We start from the raw sequence: 25650 nt of genomic DNA, 5'->3' as shown, positions 1-25650 counted from the left end.
TGTATGTCCAGCTTAGCACTGTACCTTGTGTTTTGGTTGCTAATTATTGGCCAAGTGCCGTACTGAGACAGTCTTTTGGTATCTGTCTATCTCAGTCATGCCTCCTAGTAACCTGGTGACATGAGAAGGAACCATTATCATTCCCTTTCTGTGGATGAGGAGAAACATCTCAGGTTCTGACTCTGATGTTGCATCAATCTGAGATGCCTGAAGACATCTTAAGTCTAGCCCTGAACTCAGAGAATCTCTCTCAAGGAACAATTAAGACAATGTCCAAAATGCAACATTTCTCAGCCGGACAGCATCTTGCAAAGAGTGTTTTTAAACAACCAAGTTCACCTCTGTGCTTCCTTGCCAGATGCAATGGACATAATGGTCCGAGAACTTCACCGTTATGCTGCTCCTGTCATGGCATAGTCTTCTTACACTTTTCAGGGTATAATAGACATTCTTAATCTTTGCAGTTATTATTGCATAGTCCAAAGAAGCCTTACTTAAAACTCTAATTGCCAGAAGAATTAATGTCTGATCCGTCATGCCAGGCTCAGTCTTTGGAGGCAGGATTTAGAATAGGGTGCAAACATTTACCAGCACAGTACAAAGATCGTAGGCACCAGAGTCACATGTGGACCTGGGTTCCAGTCATGACCTTCCTACTTTGCCACCGTGTGATCCTGAGCAAGTGTGTGATTTTCCCTGAGCCTCAGTTTTTCCAGGTTTAGAGCACTGATATAATCCCTGCTTCAGAAGGCAAGTGTGTTTATTGGTTTATCAGTTTATGTGAAGTTGGGCTCATTTCCCTCTTTGTTTTACTATGTTTTGAGACCATTGCAAATCATGGGTTATGATAAACTACCCAAACAGACCCATATTGGTTAAATTTTCCTGTAAATGAAAGATGCTGCTGCCTATCACAGTTACCATGTCTGTGAACAGTCGGGAAAGCAGCTTCAATAGGAGCCTTTGTCCTTATCCCATTTACACCTTTTTTCAAGTGGTGGGATGTAATTGAATGAGAATTATTTAAGTACCCTCTATCCTGAACCTTTCTGACCCTAGGAACAGATTAATGTTAACATGTTAAATGTTTTGTATGAAGAATATCTGTTTACAATCTCAATTAATACTTCTTCTGAAAAAATAGAAGTTAAACTAAAGTAGTTAAGGCTGTTTATGGGGAAAGGAATGAAAAGGAAAAACCAGAATCAAGTTGTCAACGAATAGCAAATAACCTTTGGTAATTAGTTAGAGAAATGAAAGGAATTCAGCCCAGTCTGAACTTTTCTTGTATCCCTCCCTGCATCCTGTGTTGAATCTTCTACATGTTGCCCTAAAATTGGCAATGCAACCTAAAGCCAATGTCTGACCCTTATGGACAGTAGACTAGATCAAGATGCTTATAGAAAATAAGAACACCTTTGTTTCTCCCTAGCATTGCATCTGGCAAGGAAGCACAGAAGGTCAACTTAGTTGTTCAGAAACATTCTTTGCAAGATGCTGTTTGGTCAAGGAATGTTGTGTTTCAGACATTGTCTTAATTATCCCTTGGGAGAAATCTCTGAGGACAGGGCTGGACTTAGATGTCTTCACACATCTCAGATTGGTTCCTTTGGAGATAAATAGTTCAGTAAACAGTTTGGAATTTTGTTCTGATACTGGCCTCCTGGATAAGCCCTCCTTTGATAAGTTCCTTTTTGGAATTTCAACAATAAAACCATCTTGAGCAGGACCTAAGATGTTGCTAACCTATGTGCAATTATTTTCTATGTTCTACACAGAAAGAGAGTAGTATGGAAGTGTAATTAAGGTGTAGGATTGGGAAGTATGGGTCTGAATCCCAGCTCAACGTTTTACTAGCTCCTTAGCATGGGACAGCTTTCTTAATCACGGTCCCTCAGTCTTCCCACCTATGTCATGAGGATGGTAGTAGTGCAATTTTTAAGATTGGTTGGATTAAAAAAATGAAATAAAGCACTTAAATGCTCATTATAGTTTCTGGCACATAGTTTGCAGCCAGTAAATGTTAGCTGTTATCATTGTCAATGCAATGTAATAAGATTATTTTCTTCTTTTTTTTTTTTGAATAAGTGGTTATCACACAGTGGATTGAAAACCAATCTTTTAAATCATATGATTGTGCATTCTTCTTCGTGCATCACTTGAGATTGTCAAATTAAAGCCATCTGCCTTGGATTACTGTGTAACTGTGCAGTTTCTATCATTGATTAATTATGAAAGCCAGACATGTAAGATATGTAAGATAACTTGCCAGATTCCCATGTATTTCTAACTTTTCACCCCTTTAAGATAGCAAAGTCAGAAATGGACTTAGTGAGATTTTCAGCGTCCTAAGTAGAAAGATATAAACTGTTTCAATTTGAAAATCATGTTTATATCTCAAAACTGTTAGGTTGATTCTGGATTTTCTTTTAAAGCAGTGAAAGTCATTGCCTTTTAACTTGCTACAGTTCAAATTGGTTAAAGAGGGGCAGCATTGATAGATGCTTTGGATGGTGGTGCTGGTTATCAGAACATTTTTAAAAACCCAATAGGCTGTCATTAAAGAGGCCCTGCTGTTTTTCATTGGGTACAGTAACTTGATAGAGACCAGCTTCTTTTTTATATGTAATTCTGTATTTTATATATTGAGTAAGTGATCTTAAGAAATGAGTGTTGTGTTGTCCTTATAGGACACCTAGTTATTTAATCAGAAACAAAGTATCTTTTTCTCACAATAAATTGTCGTTTTTGTTTTCACAGTGTATTTCTAATTGATGTTTAGGCTCACAAGAAAGTTTTGAAAATATTTTTAATTTGGTTGTATAGTAATAGTCATGAGAAAGGGGTTGTGGTTACTAAGACTTTAAGCATGGAGATAATTCTACATGGTGAAGCCCGTTGATCTTTAATAATATTTTTTTAGCTCTACTGGGCACAGTTCTCCTGGCAAAATGTGACACCAGAGTTGCACATTGACAGCCATAGCAATAAATGAGGCAGTGCTCCGGAAAACTCACAGGGCACTGTAGGTAGAAACAGTACTTTCCTTTGCAAATGAGATTGAGTCAGAGAGTTGCATTCATGCCTTTCAAATATGGCCATTTATTTCCCCAGAAAAGGTAGAAGGCAAAAGTTTGAACAGAAAGCAAAAATATCAGAGTAAAATCTCTTTTGTCATAAGCTGTCAGTGTTATTTTTAAAACAGCTTATTAAATATTTTATATGGAAAAGAAATACCACATTTGAATGCTACCATATTTAAATAGAAAACGTTAAGTGAAGCAAATGCCGATTTGTAGGCAGTCCACAGGCTGCGATGTTTTGCATGTCATTCATATAATTGGAAACATGTCAAAGGTGTATCAGCGAGTTGAATGTTTATGTCAAAGAATATTACGTGACAGTTTTCACATAAGGTTAAATCTATTTTTATCTGTCTGCTGTCACTTGAGAGTGTTAGTTGAGAACACGCTCCCTGACATCTCTGTTGCCTTTGACTGTCAAACATTACGCTCTGTGACCTGCCTGGGTCACTTCTACTTGTTTGATTTAAAGGGGTTCACAATGGCCAGCCTTAAACAGAGTGCTTTCTGTTAAACAGCTCTGCATCTCGTGTGGATTGGACAGTAATTACTTTGTGAAAATGCCCCCTCCCCCTTTTCGGTAAGATTCAGGATTTTTTGTTTTCTGTGTTTGCATCTCACTTTTCATGCACTATTTTTCCCCAAGTCTCCCAAACAGAGATGGCTATTGATGGGCCATGCATGCACTCACACTTCCGAAAGGATTGCTATTTGAACCTTTCATGATATGACATGAATGCTGCTGTTGAGAATGGTTGAGAAACAAACAGAAAGTAGCCGTCTAGACAGCCTGCATACGATGGGCCAGTCAAAAGAAAGATGCATTTGCAGACCAAGGTGTCATTCACAGAAAATGTTCATTGGGCATGTCTGGTCATCTCCAGACATTCTTATGTGGTCATTCCAGGGTTAGATGGTATCTAGAAATGTTTATAAGCTCTTAAACACAAGACAGAATTTCAGATTGGGTTCCAGAAGTTTCTTTGGTTAAACTTCCCAAGAGATAACAGGATTTGTAATGATTAGCTGAGTAGTCCTTGAGTACACTTAGATAGAAGGAAAATTCCTACCATCTATTCCCTGTTGGTAAATAAAAATTTGATCTTATTTGTTACCTGCAGGGTGAAGAAACCAAAAGCCTGACTCTTGTCCTGCATCGGGACTCTGGCTCCCTGGGATTCAATATTATTGGTGGCCGGCCGAGTGTGGTATGTTAATTACTAAAATGTGTTTTTCCTTTTCCTGGTGTAGCTGGAAAGAGAGGTCAAGGTTTGAAGGGGACAGCGAGGAGCAGGAAACCTTGCTCACTTCATTCTGCTCTGTCATTACGAGTTCATTGGCTATCTAACATCTTCACACTTAGGGATTTTTATTGTGTAGTCTCCTAAAACAGCATTGGCCTAGTAATATAACAGCTAATTTAAACTGTTTGGTTCTGGGGGTGCATTTCTTTTTTTGAATTTCTTTTTTTTATTAGGGGGTACATTTCTGATTGTATAGCAGTTGGGCTGAATGAAGTTGCATGAGATGTGTGCAGTTGGAATTGGTAATCAGCCACCCTCCTAGACCAAGCTGGAGTGTGGGCTCCAGACTGGAAGCCTGATCTTGAGTTCTGCTCTGTCAGCTGTTCATTAGTCAAAGACAATTCCCTAATTTGTGGGTGACTGCATCCCTTTGCTTCCTCCTCCCACTGCAGCTCTTTGACCACCGCATTGATCAACAGACACTCCTCTAGAAAGAAGAGGTGGAATTCAAATTTGCCAGTTTAATTATGGGGAAAATGTTCAAAGAATGGGCTCCAGAGAGTAGCAGTGTTTCAGAATCTCACATTTCAAGGGGAATTATCTGAATATGTCCCATCCCTTACCCTTTTCTTTTCCTGACCATCTCCTTGTTTATTAACTTGAAAGGAAAATAGTTAAAGGAAAGGAAAAGAAAACAAAAATCTTTCATTCAACAAATAAGTATTGAACATAGGCTCTTTGCTAAGGGCCAGGAGGTACAATGGAGGCCAGAAAGACTGAGGCCCTGTGGTCATTGAGTCCTGGTGGGGATATCAGACAAGAAACAAGTGAATACTATAATTACAGATTGGATTGGAAGAAGTATGATGAAGGAAAAAACTGGGAGGATGGCACATGGCGGATACCAGCCAAGAAGCAAAGGGTATCATTAGCTTGGGTTATCAGGAAAGACAAGAGGAGATAGTAGTAAGCAGAAACCTGAAGGACAAGAAGATGCTAGCCATCCAGATAGGAATAGTGTGTGCCCTGCCCTCATGGAGCTCACCTCCAGATGGGGAGACTGATGAGTTGGGAGAGCATAGCGCTGCTCTCATTGATGTACTCTGTGCCTGCCCCCAGCTAATGATGCCTTGGGATGAGTTAACCCTGCGGGAGGAGGTGTCTTGGGGAGGGGCCATTGGAGCTGAGTTCAGAAGGTTGAACAAGAGTTTGCTAGATCTGATGACCAAATTTTATTTGTATATATAATGTGTACACACTACCAAACTAGTACGTTATGTGCCTTATTAAAAGTTACCTGCAAAAGGGAGTATTTTAAATAATAAAATTAAAATATGACTATGAATAAAATGTGAAGTATGTTCTCCTGCCATTCCAGTGCATTGTGTTACATGCATCCACCTGTGAAGACCCCTGGGCTAAAATAAAGCGGTTGGACACTAGGGTTTTGCAGGGATGGGGATTGGCGCTCATAAAAGGCCTGGAGCAGGAACAGAGTTGGGAATTGGGGGAGCTGCAAGTAAGCAGAGTGTGGAAATGGAAAGAGTTGAGGGATGGGCGGGGAAGTGGTCAGAAAGAGGGCTGGTGAAGAAAACAAGGGCTTGACCCCAAAGGGCCTAAGTCTTGAGTCTGGGATTTAAATTACCTAGGGTGGGAGTGGCCAACACATGGCTTCAGTTGAAGGGAGTGACACAAAGAGATTTATGATTAGAATCCCTTTGCTTTTAGCCCATTCCGCAGTTTCAAAAACAAACAAACAATGGTTTATTATAAGAAACGACAACTTTATGTGATTTGTAGTTGTTAAAATGATGAACATTATCTGTCTTATCCAACATACATATAAAAAAGAACATTGTAAATGATGAGACTAAATTATAAATATGAAGGTAGATGGGGACAGGGATCATTCCCACTTTATTGAGCCCCAGGGATGTGATCACATAGTTGTGTTTCTTGTATTCTCTCCGTGGAATTCTTTAAAAACTGTAGAACTGTGTGAGGTTGGTATATTTTTATTTTTACCTTTTACTGGTTGAGATCCCAGGCTGTGTGCCATCATGTGCTGTTCTGATTTAATCTTTGCTGGCAGGGGTCTGCTGCACTCTCCAGTCTTAGGAGGGACTGAGGGAGCAAGCTGCACTCAAATATCTAGACATTTGGCTCCAGGAAGCAGCAGGGTCAGACTTGAGCCAGTGGGTCAGAACATGAGCCCATGTTCTACAATTTACCATCAAGAACATGTTTTGCCATTTAGCACAGATGAGTTGGCTGTTCCTTGTTTACACTCATAATTATTCCTCCACCCTTTGTTACCAGTTTTGAGAAACAACTTCAATAAATTAATATTCACTTCACAATTAGATGTTTCATAAGCTGTAGCAAACAAAAGAACCCAAACCAAGAGGACCTATTCTCTGCCCCAGGTCTAAACCACACCAAAGCCTAATGTTGGAAATTGCTCAAAATGGAGAGGCCTGTGGCCAAGTGATTGTTGGGAAACCTACTATGTTAAAGCCAGTGAAGATGGTGTTCAGTTTCCACACTCACCAGGTGCAAAGTGACATTCCAGCCCCACTGGAATGCAGTTCTTCCATGTGCTTATCAAAGAGCATGTTTCAGTTATTTTCTTTTTCTTTTTTACAAAAGGTGATTTGAGTACAAGCCAGACCTGATTTTGTAGCTTGCATTACTATTTTCAGTTTATGTGGTCCTTTTGCAAGAACTGCCTGCATGGCCCCCAGAGGAAAATTTAATTCCACCTGCATGTGTTTGCCATAGTGTTTTTCAAAATTTGTCCTGATTAGCAGAAATAGCATAGTGAAACCTGAGTGTATTCTGCATTGTTGCCTGGAAAATCTGGCAGGTCATTGAGTACATGTTAAAAAGCCAAGATGAGCAACAATGCACACACATTAGTTACTAGAAGAATACAGTACAAATGATGTCTGTGTTTCCCAAGGAATTCCTGCGTTAGATGCTTGGTTCGGTTGTGAAATAGCCCAGCCATAGCTCTGACGTAAGGCTTTTCATTGCGTGATCAGTATGCAATGCTCTTAGCAAAATCATATCATTTGTTAGTCCTCAACCCTAAAGAAACAGCAGCTAGTCTGTTGTATCAAACCTTTCACCTAAGCTTTTGGGAAGTGTACTTTATTGTTAGGTACCCCTGCTATGAAAACAGTCCCTTTCATTTCTCTCTTACTTAAGCCAGCAAAACAAATTCCAAGTCATATTAGTTCACCTTGATAAATAGCTTTAACTTTAAATGTGTTAGGAGAGGAGCCAAACAAACTTAGAATAGAGATACCTTTTAAGAGAAAAATCTAGCTTTTTTTTTTTTTTTTTGAGATGGGGGTCTCACTCTGTCACCCAGGTTGGAGTGCAATGGCACAATCTTAGCTCACTGCAAACTCTGCCTCCCAGGCTCAAGCCATCCTCCCACGTCGGCCTCCTGAGTAGCTAGGACCATAAATGCCAGGCTGATTTTTTGTATTCGTAGAGATGGGGTTTCACCATGTTGCCCAGACTGGTCGTGAATTCCTGAGCTCAGGCGATCCACCAGCCTCAGCCTCCCAAAGCGCTGGGATTGCAGGTGTGAGCTGCCATGCCCTACCTGCTTTCTGTGCTTTTTGCATCCTTTCCCACCCCTCACCACTGCCTCAATTTAATCTAACTTCTGGTGTTTGTTCTTGCCTCTTCCTCTCTGATTTTTGCTTAAACTTTCTAGTGCTCCTTAAGAGTTATTGCTTAGGTGCAGTGTGGTATTTTGCAAAACAAACGAAAGCCAAAATCCCATCCCCTATCTCCCTCTTTCTCTCCAGCCAAGAAATGCAAAGTGGTTAAATCAGAGTAAACACAGATCTCTTTTCATTTGATATATTGACATCACCTCTTAGGGAACTCAAGCTTGTTCATAAATCTTTTGTGGTCCATTGAGACTCTTCAAGTTCGTCTAGTGGAATATTCCATAGCCTGACATGTTGGACTTCTGAATTCCTGTGTGTTTTGGGTTTTCTCAGTGGGAGACTATATTGCACACAGAGCATGTGCAAGAGGATCCACTTCGCCTCAGTTTGAAACTGAGCTGTACCACGTTTTAGTTGTGTGACCTTGGGTGAGTTACTGAACCTCTCTCTCAGTCTCAGGTTTTTCATCTGTGGAATGGATAATAATAGTACTTATCACTTGTGGTTACTGTGAGGATTAAACAGTACACATAGAACACTCACTATGTACCTGGTATCTAGTTTGTGCTCAGTAAAGGAAGCTACTGTGTAGCTTTATACATACATTTCAGGTGTGCATGTAGGGAGCTGCACAGATGTGTTTAGACTAGTGCATCAGTAAGGCTGCCGTGAGAGAGGAAGGAGGCACAGAGGTATTCAGATGGTAAAGGGTTAGCATACAGGAGACCTGTGCAGAGCACTGTGATGCTAGGCAGAGATGCCTTTTGAGGATAGCTGATCCTACACAGCACCCACAGGCTCCCTGACCCCTCTCTTGAAAGAGCGTTGATGGAATCCAGATGCCAGTTAGAGACATATCTTTGTCATGTGGGGATAAATGTCGGGAAAAACACTTAATGCTCATTTTAGGTTGTGATTTTGGTTTCTTTTGGTGAATCATATAACATTTTACTCTGTGTGTGTGTGTGTGTGTGTGTTTGGGGAAGTGTGAAGAAGGAAGGAGAGAAGGACTGAGATATGTACATTTTTCCAACATTAGTTATTGCTGTTGCATTTGAAGGGGTAGATTGAATCACACTTGAAGTCGTTCCCTTCCCTCTTTAGAATATAGGGATTGTTTTTTGGTTTTGTTTTTTGCTGTTTAAAGAGGAAAATGTTTTATTTTCAGAGTTATTTTTAACAAATGGAATTTTTATATATTTGTATTCAGAGTAATTGTTACTGAAATAAATCTTCTAATGACATACGACAAGGAATTTACCATGACTAGATTTTGGAGTTTTTGTGGAACATTCTGAGCTTACATTTCAAATGATTTTGTTTGGAAATATCACATGCTTGTGCCATTTAATTTATAAATCCATCTGTTAATCACTAGAAATTTAATCCACACACTTGGAGAGAACTCATTGCGATGCTGTTTAAAAAGAAGTTCGTGAACAAGCTGTGAGGGTTTTTTATGAGCTTGTTGGAGCCTTTTGATTTTAAAGAAAGGAAGGAGTTTGAGCAGTGAGCCGTCGTCATTCCCAGAAAGTTTTAGTTCTGACATTTAATTCAAAGATCTAAAGGGATTCAAGGAGGTCGGAGATCAGAATGTATTGGGACTAGAGTAGTGCATTGGAACAAAAACAAAATATCTGTTTTCACAGTCAAATTATTAGATATTTACAAGCTTAATAACATCCTGTGCAAATGAAGATGTGGGAAAATACCGTCTAATGAACAATCAGTATAAACTCTCTGAAAAGCCATTTGGCAATATCTATGAAATGTACATATCCTTTGACCCAACAGTTCCAAATCTAGGGATTTGCCCTAGAACTATAATAGCAGAGATAATTTAAAATACAAGCAGGAGAGTATTGTCACAGCATTGTTTAATCATAACAAGTGAAAACAGTGTTTATTAGCCTCTTGTTGGATATTGTTCAGTCACTTTAAGAAGGCAGACCTGGGGAATTGGTAGTAGAAGATCTTAATGATTTTTAGGGTTAAATGAGAGAGGTAAGGACATAAAAGTCAGACTAGCATAATTGCATTTGGGTGCAAAAAGGAACAAATGCATATTTAGGAAGATGATGCATTAAAATGTTTTCAAAAGGATGCATAAAGTCAAATAGCTACCATGGGGGGAAGAAGGACAGTGGGTTGGAGATTGCAGGGACGCATTATTTTATGTCCTTTGGTGTGGTTTAAAATATTTTACTGTGTGTTTATTTTAGTTTAAAACAAAAATTAGGAGAAACAAATACCTTTTACCCTATTGCCACTTTTGACACAACAAGAGTCAATTCCTGTTTTAAGAGTGCAAGCTTTACTTTCATGCTCAACTTAATGTCTAGCATTCATGCTTGTGTTTTTTTAACCCAAAGGATAACCACGATGGATCATCCAGTGAAGGAATCTTTGTATCCAAGATAGTTGACACTGGGCCCGCAGCCAAGGAAGGAGGCCTGCAAATTCATGACAGGATTATTGAGGTATGTGAATACTGGCCAGTGTCTTTTAATAGGCTAAATGCCATCCCATCTTCGTCCAGCTCAAAGCAAGATGTTTGACTGGGGAGGGAGGCCTAAAGTGGTGGATGGTTGAGCCGGAGTCACACTTCTCCCATTGTGTGGAACCAGATTGAGTGCTGATTGCCTTGGTGTTAAATTTTTGTTACATGTAGAAAAGCCAGATGATGAGTGGAGTGTTCACAATTTGGCTTTTTTCATGTGGACCTGAATCTGTTTCATATGCATCAGTTACAGCTTCGCGCGGAAACCATTGGAGAGTTGGGTGTCAGAACCAGATGAACAATCCCTGTTTTACAAATTGTGCACCGTGTACATATTGGTTACCAGGGTACAATTATGTCAGCTTTGGAGTCATTCTAATGTCTTCAGAGCTCACAGCACACACTTAATTCTACAAATGCATAGTTTTCTCTATTATATTTGTCCTCTTAGCCTGTTGTTAGGTGTACAACCTGATTGCCCAGGGATTTGCGGGCAGAGGTTGATATTAGGGTTCACATATCATCACTCATTTTCAGTTCTTTCATCATTTCAGACTTTTATATAGCAGGTTTGTAGACTCATGTAGGGGAAGTGGATCTCTCAGCCCCACCAAGACAACACTTTGTAACAGGGTTGCAGTGTTCTAGGATGCTCTGAGTCACTGAAAGGGAGAGAACGATTTGTTGCCTCTTCATATGGGCTCTTGTTGCAAAGTTTGATATAAATGAGTTTGATATAAATTTTTGATGAGTTTGATATGATACAAAGTTTGATATAAAATTTTTACTGGTGTTTTGACCATTTTCATCGCTCTTTGGATGGATACGTATATGGGCTAAATTGATTGGCTTTCCTATTAGGCAAAAAGTACATTTGAGAATCTGCAATGATATGCCAGACCCCACAAGAAATTCACCTATGGGCCATAGCCGTAATATAGTGCAAATAGGAGAAACCAGAAAAACACCACTGATACCAGTGGGTGTTTGTTTTCCACACGCATTTTCATAATGTGTGTATTTCCTGAGTATTTTCATGGCCCATTTCAAAATTTCAGACTGAGTGGGAGCTAGGACCATGAGCTAAGCCATAAGTGAGGTTCATGTCACTCACTGGAATGTGGCCACAGGCTTCTCCTGGGGAAAGGAGCCTCAGCAGGACAGAGAACAAAGTCTTGCGTTTCCAGTCTCATCTGGACACATTGTGCAATGTGCAGTATGCTTCAGGATAATTTAAAATCCTCAGGAAAATACACAGTTAAATCTCACAGGGAAAGCAAACTGAACTAGTTAGGGTGTAAGGCTCCCTCCTCTGAGGGAGGGAGTGCGATGTGCTAACTTACATGTTAAAATGACACTTGATTTTATTTTAAGGAGATTATTAATATTGTTGCATCCCCTTTGAATGTTTGAAGGGTTCTTAAACTTGGAGCTTTTTTGCTGCATGGTTTAGAGTCAGTCTTTATACTTCCCAGGTCAGGAGAGCAAACAGGAATTTGCTTGGGCAAGAGTGCTTTCCTAAGAGCTCAAATGCGTTACTTGCTGTCTTTTTTGAGAGTGAATACATTTTCTGAGACTATTGTTCAAAAAGATAAGTACAGCTTCCGTTGCCAAGGGTTTGGTGGAACAGCCAGTTTCTCTAAGTAATGGAATTTCATTGCTCTTATGTTTTGCAAATGAGAAATCTACAGCTGGGCAGGATTTTCTCTTGGCAAAGGATGATTTGTATTTGAAATGTTCAGTACGGTTTCTGGTAAGTCACATTCCTCTTTTGGACAGTATGTAAAATATTAATCATGTCTCGGTGTTGAGATGGAAAGAAGGATGACCACAATAGAGAAACGATATATGTGTAATTGCAATTGACACATTGTACCCTTTGCAGTCAAATTCTAATCTTTTTTGACATGATACAGTGATTCCCATGACTGAAAATATGTTCTCTGGTTTACCTCGTCTGTGTCTGAGTTTATTACCAGGAGGCATGAGTGTGATTATTTTTAAGAGAGAGAGAGAAAGGGAGAGAGAGAGAGAGAGAATGTGTGTGTGTGTGTGTATGTGTGTGTTTCATCACTAAGAAGAGTCAGAGTCTCTAGTTTTCCACCATATGTTTTCTTTTTCAGGGGAGTGGGCGAACCACCACCAGATCTTCACCATAAGACCCTTAATTGTTGCAAAGGGGTATTATTAAATCTAGAGATACTAATTGAGTCTTTTCTTTGCTGCAGAGTTCCTCTGCTCTTAATGGTATCTATTCTCTGAGTCCAGGGCAGTGGCTCTCACCCACATCAGTGCCAGCCCAGCTCCTCCCTGTTTTTTATAAGAAACATTTTGGAATTCCACCAATACTGTGGTGAAATGAAATTTACAAGTAACATTTATATGCATACATACACAAATAATTGTAAAAATATATGGCTGTAGCATAAAAGAAAATCAAAGGAAGATAATTTATAATAAAATATATCAATATGCCAGTGTTCTGGCACAGTGACGCTAGACGACACCATGGCACTGTCAGATGCTCGCACCTCTGTATGGACTCGCTGGGATGCGCCTCATGTGGCTGCAGATGCTGGCAGATACAAGAGGCTGCTGCTGGTGGCCCAGGCATCGTGAATGGCCTTGCTGTACAGGATGTGAATTTCCATGGTGGTGAACAGGTCATGGTTAAGTTCTGACACAGGCAACTACAGTGTTGCTGTGATTTATACAAGAGTTTCTTTCCTTGAAACGTCTGTGTGTGTATATGTATATATGGCAAGACATACATGTGGTAAAATATACATAACAAAATTTACCATTTTAACCATTTTAAGTGACAGTGCAGTGGCATAAACTACACTGATTTATGTTGCAGAACCTGTACCACCATCCATCTCCAGAACTTTTTCATCTTCCTCAACTGAAACTATACCCCCTGAATACTAACACCCTCCCCACCTCAACTCCTAGCAACCACCATTCCACTTTCTGTCTCTAGGAATTTGATTTATAGACGGAATCATGTAGTATTTGCCTTTTCTGACTGCCTTATTTCAGTTAGCGTAATGTCCTCAAGGTTGTTTAGCATGTTATAATTTTCTTCCCCTTTAAGGCTAAATAACATTCTGTTGTCTGTATTTACCACATTTTGTCCATTCAGCCAGTGATGGACACTTGGGTTGCTTTGATCTTCTGGTTGTCTTGAATAATGCTGCTGTGGATGTGGGTGTACAATGTGTGTATATTTACACTGCAGAAAACTCTTTTGTGTTTATATGCAAAACAGAGTTAGGTCTATGCTCAGGTAATTATAAAAAGCTTGTCATTTTATCTTCATGACTATCTGGTGGGATATGTGAAAGTTGTGCTGGAGGCAGAACCATTCTTCATTGCAGGAGATTCTTCATGTCATCTCTGGCACATACCCCTATTGTTGTGATGGTGAAAACTGCCCCTGCAGATTGTTGAAACTCCCACTGGGGAGTGACAGGGGCATCAGGAACAATCACTGAGGTAGAGGGTTGACTTATTCCAAAACTTTGGGATAGAAATTGAGTTGCTCAGAGACAAGGTTGTCAATATCCCTCTCTTCCAGCTAGACTGCCTACCTGATGTCCCCTAACTGGATTCCCTGCACGAGTGCTCCCAAGGCCTGATAAAAAAGCCTGAGCTGGCCTGTCCTGGGGCTGTGGCTGGGAATCTGGGGCCCCCTTAGATTAAGTGCCCTCCCAACCCACATGGCTGGAGGGCCCATGCTGTCCCCCAGAATCCTGTGTGTCCATCTGCCCTGGGCTTGTTGGGCAGACTTTGGTCGTACCTATTCCATCTCACGTTTGGTACTGAGATTTAGCAAGTTCTGACTTACTCAGTATTGGCTTGTGATTTTTTTGTGTCTTCCCGGCACCCCTCTTACCTGTGAGCTGCCCCGGTCCTTTTTACGACTTCTGACTCCACCTTTGATTGCATATACTTATTGCATTTAGAAAACTAACTTTAATTTCTCTTTGATGTCTTTAGTATTCATTCAAAACTGTAAATATCTCAGTGCCTTTTGTTTTTCTGCTTCTTTTACATTTTAAAGACAATGTAAGGCTCCTATACTTTAATATCACCAGATTTCTTAAAGAAACTATGCTCATATTCTTTCAAATAGTTTGAGACCTTTGGAAAAATTTTTCCCTGTGCCCAAAGTGTGGGTTATCCAACTGAAGCAGATTTTCTCATCCACAAACACACCACCTTTCTCTGTGGACTCTGGAGTCTACTTTAGGCCAATCTTATTCTACTGAAAGTTATTTAGGAGAGGACAAAAAGGTGAAAAATCACATAAGGCCATTATTACCCTCAAAATTATCTTGGGAGAGGTGCCACGTGGAGAACATACCATCTCTTTGTAAGTCCAGCCAGCTGGTTTTGCACAGCATTGGATCACTTCACTGTCTCTCAGTTGACTACCATATGGAGTGTTTGGCTTGTTCTGTGAATACCTCATTTGGCAAAATGCTTACACTGATAAAACACCGAGAAACTGAGACCTACTAAGAAACCAGCAAATTCGGCCAGGCGTGGTGGCTCATGCCTGTAATCCCAGCATTTTGGGAGGCCGAGGTGGGCGGATGAGAAGGCCAGGAAATCGAGACCATCCTGGCTAAAACAGTGAAACCCTATCTCTACTAAAAATACAAAAAAATTAGCGGGGCATTGTGGTGGGCACCTGTAGTCCCAGCTACTCAGGAGGCTGAGGCAGGAGAATGGTGTGAACCCGGGAGGTGGAGCTTGCAGTGAGCCAAGATCGCACCACTGTACTCCAGCCTGGGGGACAGAGTGAGACTCCGTCTCAAAAAAAAAAAAAAGAAAAGAAAAAAAAGAAAAGAAAAACAGAAACCAGCAAATTCACTTTGAGGCATGTGCTATTCAATATATTATTTATCTCTCCACTTTTTTTGTTTTTTGTTTTTGGCATGACTTGCCTATAAGTTAAACACTCCTCTGATGCAACTCCACTGAAATTCTTTCTCAAAGACTTCTAGAGGCCATCCACATCTATATTTCTTGCCAGTCTTCAAACTGTATGGCTTGGAGAACCAAGCTCATTTTTGTGTTATAGTAGGCTTGCATTTGGTAATAAATTAGTCTGTGTAGCGTTAAACGCTGTTCTGCTTTGAGATAGCAATGTTGATTCCCTGGATCCAATGAAAGTGGGAGACTTAAGCCCTCTATTCCCAATAACCATTATTTCATACAATCTGCTGTAAATATGCATTCATCTTGCAAGTGTTATGATTTGAAGACCCAAGGATATGATTACAGAAGCTGTGGAAACTCAAAGGCTTTTGTATAAACCAATCTTTCTCTTTTTTTGTTTATTTTTGGTTTAGTTGGACTGTCATTGCTAACAAGGTTTGTTACAGGGTCAGCTAGAAAGGATTAGCAATGCTTTCCCTCCCAGAGCCAGGCTACTTGGTGGAACAAAGTGAGATTTCACTGCTTGTTATTATTAGGTGAGAAGATACTGTTCTGAGACCCACTAAAGTTGCAAAATGGTATATGAATTAAGCTGGAGTCTTTATTTAAAAAAAAAAAGTAATAGAAGACTCCCCTTTAAAAAATGTTTCATTTCAACATAATTTCAGACTTATAGATATGGATTTCTGTACGCTATTGACCCAGATTCTCCGAATATTAACACCGACTACATTTACTTTATTCTTTTCTTTCTCTACTCTTTATCACTAAATTCATCAGTGTGAACTTTTTAGGAATAAGAAATTCTCTTATGTAACAGTATGGTAATCTAGACCAGGAAATTCACATTGGTAAAGAACTGTTATCTAATCTTCAGAATTTATTCTGATCTTGCCAGTGGTCCCTATGATGCCCTTTGTAGCAAAATAAAACCACTGTCATGGGTTTTGTTCCATTTTTGTATTTATTTAGTTTCCTTTACTTTAGAACAAACAATTGCTCAGTTTTTGTCTTCCATACCATTGATATTTTTAAAGAATCCAAACAAGATCTTTTGTAGACTGTCCCTTAATTTCTGTTTGAAGTTTCCTCATGGATGGATCCAGATCATACATTATGGGCAAGAATACCACAGAAGTGATAGCGTGTCCTTCTCAGTACATAATGTCAGGTCTCACCTGAGGTGAATTTGTCCCTTTATTTATGTTAACTTGAACCACTCGGTTAAAGTCGTATCTCCCTGTCTCCACTGGAAAGTTACTATTTTCTTCTTTATAATCAATAATTATCCTTTAGGTAGATGCTTTGAGGCTATGTAAATGTCCTGCTACTCCTCAAACTGTCACACACTGGTTTTATCATCCATTGACTGTGTTTGGTTGAATCTACTATTGTGGTGATTGACAAATGGTGATTTTTCTAACTCCACTCCTTCCACATTAGTTGACTTTCTACTATAAGAAGGAGTATTCCTTTTTCCCCTATTTAATCTGTTTATCTGTCTGTCTCTTTCTCTATCAACATGGACTCATGAGTTTTTATAATTTGGTGGTCACATTGGCCAGGTTTTGGCCAAATGGAGCTCTTTCAAGCTTTTAACCTGTGTTTTTTTTTGACATGTTCTCATCATGTTTTGAGCACTTTCCTATTTCCTGGCACAAGATACTCCAGGTTAATCTTCTGTCCTTGTCCCACTTCTGATGTGTCCTTTTTTTTCAAGGACCTCCAGCTTCATTTAGTGGAGAATAGTGTTTAGAAACCAACATGTGTGCTAGGGTGCTCATTATGATTGAGATTTCATTGCTTCTAGGCACCTTTAGCAGATAGAGCCAGAAAATGTAAATATGTAATATAAACACATGTATATGTGCACTATGGTAATAACATATACATCTGTCTTTCTGCATTCATCTATCTGTATATCTTGGAAACTATGCCTATATCAATACCTCTAATTGGTCAGTCCAAGTCAGTTTGTAATCCAGTTTGTAATTCTTAGGGGAGTCCTTTTTAAAACACTGATCCATTTGCTTTTCTCCTTTGAATTAAATCTGTGATCTTTGCTTAGACGTTATCAGTGGATTAAAAAATTATTGGTGAAAATTGTTTAAAATGTTTTAATGTTTGGTTTGATTTTGGAGAAAAAATATGCTGTAAACCGAATGATTTTGTAATGATAGTTTCTTTTCATTGTAGGAGTAAGAAAGGCTTGATATTTCTTGCTTAACTGTATACAGGAAACTTATTTTGCTAAACAGGCACAGATATGCATAATCCATTTTTGGTTAATGTTAGAAATAAACACACGAGGCTATACTGCTCTCCTCCACAGGGACTGATAACCATTTACCATATTCAGCAAAGGAGTATGAAAAGTTTGGTAGCAGTTATCCATTTAAGAAGTAAAACCTATTCATGTTAATTTGAAATCTCTAACTGTTGTCTTGGTTACCCAAATATTCTGTTTTGATGAAAGAAACTTGATATAATTCAAGCTGCATTTAGAAAATTCTAGCAGATTTTAGAGATCAGTTGTTAGTAATGGACTCCAACTCGCCATTTCCAAAGGTAGAAACTAGAGTTACATCTTATAAATCAATTTCAGTATATACAATGATAGTAACATCACTTTGGATTATGGTGTCAAAAAATTCTGAGGCCATTCCTGGATTGAGTGCACATGAGCATTGTGATCATTTAGTGATATTTGTCATGGGCACACAAACAAGGGGAAGGGTGACATTTTTTGCTGTATATTTGTCGTCTCTGGATGGACTCACTTAAATTATGTTTTTGACACTATTGCATTGTCATTTGATAGTAATGACACTCTTTTCACTAGCATAGCTGCACTCTAAGTCAGTCCATCTCCATTTTTTTAGTCTTCACATGTAAAATAAAGTGAATATCATATTTTCCCCTCTCCTATTCCCCAATTTAGCCGCTTTTATCACTTTCACTTTACCTTAATAGTCTTTACTACAGCAACAGAAGACTCTAACACCATTAGGTAAGGCTTCTCTGAAATGTAGCATATCTCCTTACTATTAGAAGGGACATGTTGAAATTGAAAGAACCATGTGGCAGGCGCCTGTAGTCTCAGCTACTTGGGAGGCTGAGGCAGGAGAATGGCGTGAACCCGGGAGGTGGAGCTTGCAGTGAGCCGAGATCATGCCACTGCACTCCAGCCTGGGTGACAGAGCAAGACTCCGTCTCAAAAAAAAAAAAAAAAAGATTTAAATCAGGAGACCCAGGTTTAGGTCTCCACCCAGGTATTCACTCTGGTGTTGGGATTCTAAATGTTGAGTCTTCATCTCTAGAATGGGAGGAGTATTTACTGCTTGTCTTTCCTACCTGTCATGCTGTCTGGGTGTACCAAGGAAACAATGTAAGTAAAGGATTTTTGCAATTAAGTACAAAGGTGGAGAATTGTTATTTCAAATTAAAATTTTTGTACAGGATGCAAGAACTTAAAGCCAAATATAGAAGTTACCAAAAACATTTCTGAGATCTGTTTTCTTCTTATTTATGTATATCAGCAAGAATGTGGAGCTGCAAATGGAATTATTGAGAAAATCTTAAACTCTTTCATAGAGACATACTTTCCAGAATTAACAATGTGACCAATTAAAACTAAATAGTCCCCCTTTAATCCATGGTTGCCTTAAACAATATATTATGTATTAATTTCTTCCTAATGACTATGGATAGCTTATTGTGTGATGTATGGGCTTTGTTATATTTATTACTGCCATTATTTTCCTTATTTTCCTATGAAAACTAGCCTTTCAGTGAATATATTTCTAACGTACATCACTTTATACTGGTCAGATAAACATAAAGCTTAGGTGAAGAGTGGACAGTATGGAGTGCTACAACTCCTGCAGAATTTTTCACTTTTTACTAGAAAAATCAGTAGAAACAAAAAAGTAAAAGGTGGTATGATGCAATTTGTTTGTTTTAAAGGCATTTATATTAGTCTTTGCAGGGGGAAAATACTCTAAGCTAATGAACAGTTTACAGTTACTATAGTTATTTTGTTTGGTGGGATTATGGGGAACTTTAATGCCACATTTCTGTAATGTTGGAATTCTCCAAAGTGTATGTGTGTATGTATGTGTGTGTGTATATATATATATTTCAGTAAACAGTAAGAATGAAAAACTTAGTGATTTAAAAGTTTCTTTTGAATTTCAAATATCACAAAGTGGACACCTGCTTATAGATTTCCTTTTAAAAGTCACTTAACATTCTCATTTCTACAGACTCATAGCATATGGCACCAGGTATGGAAACGCAGAGGCATCTGTCTCCTGCTGAAACCCTGCAGTTAGGATATTGGGCGCTTCTCTTTGGCAGAGTGTCTCTCCCATCCTCTGCCCGTGTTAGAGTTTACTTTGTATTGACACTGTACTTTTGTGGGAGTTCTGACTCCAAAGAAGTTTTAAATCTGTCCCTCAAAGTCTTCCTTTCATAGGAAGATTTAATTAGGTGATCCACAAAGCATTTTAAAATGAAGAATAAATTAGAAGAAACCAATGTCCGCATTAAATTTTTGAGTGACGATTAAGTAAAAAAATTGTTGGGTAATATCCTGAGGACAATAAAACAAAACAAACTCTTGACAATAATACAGGTCAAATATATTTTATATTGTCATATTTACATGTGATATCTAGACACTTATCTTTAAATATGGGGGTTTTGAGAGCAGTAACCTTATCTGATTTTTTTTAAACGAAATTTCTGTCCTTTCATCTGTTGCTATAACACAAAAAGAGCCAGATGCATTTGTATTGAATTTGGAAGGTGTGTTAGGGATGACCTGACTTAAATGCTAATCTCTGAGGTATATGTAACATGAGCGAACACTAGGGGAACCCTTCAAAGCTGTAGGCAGACATCATTGTGGAGCTAACTAAGCACAGTGCCTATAGACCAGGGTACTATGAACAGGCGGAAAGAGTGTTGACAATCAGGAATTGTCAATGGGAATTGCAAATAGGAAGATGCAAGGGCAGAATGGCAGCTGCAAGCACTGATTTGCAATTATGCCACTTTCACTGGGAACTCTGAGTACTCCAGTGTGGGTAGCTGCCGCAGCTTGCTCTCTTTTAATGAGGATTAGTGATTCCTTTGAGCCTCACAGTGGAGAGCAGCTGGTATGGAATGAGTCTGCCATGCCAAGTGCCACAGTGCTCAATGGAGACCTCTGGCTTTTACCCTGTTTAAGTCTATTTTGATGACCACATGAACTGCGTCTCACCCCTTTTCTCCTGAGAGTGGCACTCCCCTCTGCCCTTCTGCCTCTTTTGATTCTCTTTATTTCCTGATTTCATCACTTTCCTGCTAGCCCTAGTGGGTCATTTGACAGCTTTTGGGGATCAGGAGAACTTAAAGCCTAAGAGTGTTTGCTTTCCTAGGCACTCCTCCACCCCTCAAAAGAAAAATGCAAGTCAGCTATTAAAACAAGCTAAAGACGTTTATTTTTTGTTTTTCAATATTTGGAGACACTCTGGGATGGAGCAAAATTGATGCCAACAGTCTAATTTAAAAAGAGTTTTTTGTTCTTTTCATAGAATGATTTTTGCTAGGAAATGGATATATGTTTCCAGACATATTGATTTGAGAATCCATTAGCCAAATACATGCAACCCATATCCAAAAAATGCTTAGGCATTGATTTTAAACATTGGATAGGGGATGAATTATATAGCATGATCTATACAATTGTTGCGACTTGTTAAAATGTCTTCATGTTATATGAGTTCTTAGGATACAAGAGGATAACGGGGAAGAGAAACCACGAGTAAACATATGTTCACTTGTTGGGTGTGCACTGAGTTCTGCCTAATTGAGATAAGTCAGGATACCCAGAGAACTAGTACATAGTAAACTCCCTGGCTCTAGGGAGTTTACATGTGAGACCTGTGTTTATAGGAAAATAACAAACACCAAGTTAATTAGAAAGGCAGCCAGTATATGCAGAGGTTAAGAGCCAAGGACTCTGGAATCAGATCAGCTTTTGAATTCTGGTTCTACCATTTGCTAGCTTCATGAGCTTGGAGAAGCTTCTTATCTCTAGCATTGCTTTCTTCTGTAAAATATGGATAAAGTTGCCATAATAAAGAAAATATTCTTGTGTGTCTGAATGCTATAAATTTGGCCCAGAATAAATGCTCACCAGGTGGTTAGCTATGCTGTGTTGTTTCCTGTGGGTCTTTAGAGGCTGGGCTGGAGGAACCTTCCAGCAAGCCAACACTTTGATGACGGCTATATGGCACAGTTTCATAAACTTGAAATTACAGTTGTGAGTAGACCATTTTAATATGGTTTTTATTTCTTTTTGAAATTAGTGACCCTTTGTATCTGGATTAAGAGCTGCCACTTCCTAAGGCCATATAAATCACAATAATTGATCAATCAGGAGTAATTCTTAATTTACATCTTAGTGTGAACAGCATGGTAATTCATTGCATATGTGCTGACATAAGTGTTCCAAAAATAAAGTCAAACAATTGTGTGCTCAATATCAGCTATTTTTAAAGTGCCAAAAACATTACGATTTCTGTTTCTATGTTGACTCACGAGGAATATTGGGATTTTCTTAAAATAATGAACAGTTCATCTTTCTTTAGCAAAAATGTCCCTTAAAATTGAAATAGTTGAGTTTCTTTTTAGGGTAACTTTTTTATGTCTTGATATGAATGTAATACACCATTGTTAGAAAAATTGAAAACTACAGTAAGACATAAAGATGAATATAGAAACCCTTACTGATACTAAGCATTATCTTGACAAAATCTTTATCAGTTTGATCATTTGGGAATGGATACAGTGGCTTCTGTGTTAGAATCTAATGGGGCATGGGAATTGCATAAGGAACAGTAATATTTTCATTACTTGTTCTAAACTCTAGTTTAAATGAAGTGGGATAACTTCAAGTAAAATAGGATTAAGTATGATTTTGTTGCAGCATTATTATTGGATTTCTGATGCTTTGTGTCATTGTTTGAAATAACTGAGTCAGTGTGCTTGCATAAGTGAGATAATATTGACATATGAGGGGGACTTGGAATAGAATTGCTGGTGACACAGAAATTTGTAGAAGCAAGAGAAGAAGAATAAAGATTTCATCATTTTTATTGAAAGCTTAAAACTTTTTAATACTCTCAACAGAACAACATCTTAATTTTACTACAAGGTAAGTTTGAAAACTAGAAAAAAGAACTACATTCTTTTTAGATGATGGTACCAAAGTTGTTGATGTTTATTATTTCTCCATTCAAATGCCCAAGTTAGCATCTTAGTACCTAAAGGACTAATTCCCTCTGGTGTGTTGAACCAATAGAGAGAGACCTAACCAGAGGAAGGACAATAAGTGCCAAGTTAGACAGAATTGTTTTCTCAGAGAATTGTTACCTATACCTTGGTATTTGCATTTTAATGAAGTTCCAGAGAACACTTTAACTTATATCAGCTACAGTCTTTTAATCTGCTTTTTTTTCTTTTTCTTTTTCTTTTTCTTTTTCTTTTTTTTTTTTTTTTTTTTTTTTTCTGAGATGGAGTCTTGCTTTGTCCCCCAGGCTGGAATGCAGTGGCGCAATCTCAGCTCACCATAGTCTCCACCTCCCAGGCTCAAGCGATTCTTGTGCTTCAGCCTCCCAAGTAGATGGGATTACAGGTGCCCATCACGCCCAACTAATTTTAATATTTTTGGTAGAGATGGGGTTTCACCATGTTGTCCAGGAGGGGTTCGAACTTTTGACCTCAAGTGATCCACCTGCCTTGGCCTCCCAAAGTGTTGGGATTACATGTGTGAGCCACTGAGCCTAGCTAATCTGTGTTTTGACAAATAATATTTTTTAGATTGCTTAGCATTAAAGAGCTTGTGAAATACATATGAATGTGTGACTCTATATGACTATATATGTGAATCTGAACATTGATGCCTGAACACAAGCACCTTGTTGGCTTCACATTAGTAACTCATGAGATTTCGCCTTCATTTTGTGTAAGTCACTTGAAGACCCACGACAAACTGGATGAAGTTTTAAGCTGTTTTGTATATAGTCTGTGTTTAATAATCTTCATTAATACTTTGTAAGAAATGAAAGGAGAATCCTTTGGGCAGATGGTATTATGTAAAGTAGTGACAAGGAAATCTTTATTTTGATGTAGGGACCTAATTGTGAAGCCTATTTATAGGTAAGTTTAGGTCAATTTGCTTGATACACTTAGTAAATCTTATAAGTGAAATTCAGAGGTTCTCATCTATTAAACTTACCAGATTTAACAGAACATACAGGGAGTTACACTGATTCAGAGGGAAAGGGACAAGGAAAGCAATTGGTTTTCTATTTAAATAACATTTTTCTTTTCTCCTTTAGTTTGTTTGAAAGATAAGCCCACAACAAGTGTTGGCTGCTTTTTGTCATGATCAGAATAATAAAGGATTCAATAATAAGAGCTGTTTGTGGCCTTTTGTAATAATCCGTTCCAGTTCTAGGTGATCTTTTAAAACTTAAAATAGTAGAGATAGAAGAGAGAAATTCAATGTGCTTCCTTTCATTCTGAGTCAGCTTCTTCCAGTCTTGATTAAGCATGATGCTTGTGACAAATACAAACCGAAAGCATATAAAAATAGCATCATATCTCCTGGGAGGATGGCCATTAAACTGTTTTATGAATATTCAAGAGAAGAAATCAGTCCTTCTGATATATCACAGGGCAATGGAAAGAGTCCTCCTTCATCAGAGAAAAATCAGAGTGAGGGATAGTCAGTGAAGCCTGTTTAGCATTTTGCATCGATCATCAAACCTAAACAAGTGTTTCTCAGACTCGAGTCAGTCGTACACCACCTGCTCAGTTTTTGCTATATGTGCGCCACCTGTTTTGCTAAATGTTCACCATTATTCTTAAAGCAACATTGTTTTAACTTTATTTTAAAAAGAAACTGTGTCATGACTGTAAATGGAAAGTCATTGTCATGTGTTGTAAATAGAAGATAAGAGTAAAAATAAACAATGAAAATGTAGAGTTAGTCAATTTAAACTAGACTGCTAAAAACTCTGGTCTTTGAGCCTTGCTTTCTCTTTGTCTAAGAGCAAAACTAGTGGGAGTAGAAGTCAGGACAGTGGTGGGAAACAGGCCAGAGGAGGGCTTTTGAGGGTGCTGGTCCTATTTTGCTCCCGATCTGGGCCCAGATCTGCTCCTGATCTGGACTCCCATTCAGGAGCGTGTTCACCTGTGGAAATGCACCAAGATGTACACTTAGGATGAGTTCACTTTATGTTACATTTGGATAAACTTTATTTTTAAAGGTGGCGTTACCTGTTTACAATGGCATAGACATGGAACCAACCCAAATGCCCATCAGTGATAGCCTGGATAAAGAAAATGTGGTACATATACACCATGGAATACTATGCAGCCATAAAAAGGAATGGAGATCATGTCCTTTGCAGGGACATGGATGTAGCTGGAAGCCATCATCCCCAGCAAACTAACATAGGAACAGAAAACCAAACACTGCATGTTCTCACTCATGAGTAGGAGCTGAACATTGAGAACACATGGATACAGAGAGAGGAACAGCACACACCAGGGCCTGTTGAGGGGTAGAGGGTGAGGGGAGGGAACTTAGAGGACAGGTCAACAGATGCAGCAAACCACCATGGCACACATATACCTATGTAACAAACCTGAATGTTCTGCACATGTATCCCTGGTTTTTTTTGTTGTTGTTGTTTTGTTTGTTTTGCTTTTTTTTTTTTTAAAGAAACAATTTTTTTTTTTAAAGTAGTGTTACAAACATTTTTGCCCCAGATTGACTCTGTCCTCTGAATGTAAGCAGATGGGTTCGAGACTGACAATAGAGTGACCTGGATAACTTGGATTAGAGATTGACAGTGGAATGACATCATGTCATTCAAGGTCGTTTAAATGGCAGAGCCCAGGGTCACCTAAAATAATGCGAAGTCCTCCCTGACTTCAGCTTGCCCAGGGCTGTCATGTACCAGTCTGAGCTGAACTCTTCATGTGGCTACTTTGTTTTGGTAGGTTGAGGAAAGGAAGAGTCCTTGGAGATTAGAATCCACTATAGAGAGGAAGAATTCTTTCAGTGCTAAAAACCTCAGAGGCAGGAAGGTAAATATTAATGTCACTGACCAGAGATTGGGGAA

The 25650-nt window shown here is 38.8% G+C and overlaps 1 protein-coding gene across 1 annotated transcript in view; it reads left to right on the top strand.

The window, feature by feature from the left end:
* The window catches only part of PDZRN3 (PDZ domain containing ring finger 3), a 241667-nt gene that overhangs the window by 11671 nt on the left and 204346 nt on the right, over nucleotides 1–25650 (top strand). Inside the window, exons 2-3 of the mRNA XM_033210470.1 lie at nucleotides 4205–4291; nucleotides 10389–10496. Coding sequence (XP_033066361.1) covers nucleotides 4205–4291; nucleotides 10389–10496 — 195 coding nt within the window. The remainder of the gene's footprint in view (nucleotides 1–4204; nucleotides 4292–10388; nucleotides 10497–25650) is intronic.

Source organism: Trachypithecus francoisi, unplaced genomic scaffold (assembly GCF_009764315.1).
Source record: "Trachypithecus francoisi isolate TF-2019V2 unplaced genomic scaffold, Tfra_2.0 Lachesis_group0, whole genome shotgun sequence".
Classification (NCBI taxonomy): domain Eukaryota; kingdom Metazoa; phylum Chordata; class Mammalia; order Primates; family Cercopithecidae; genus Trachypithecus; species Trachypithecus francoisi.
The sequence above is the reverse complement of the archived record's forward strand: the minus strand, read 5'-3'. Positions and strand labels throughout refer to the sequence as shown.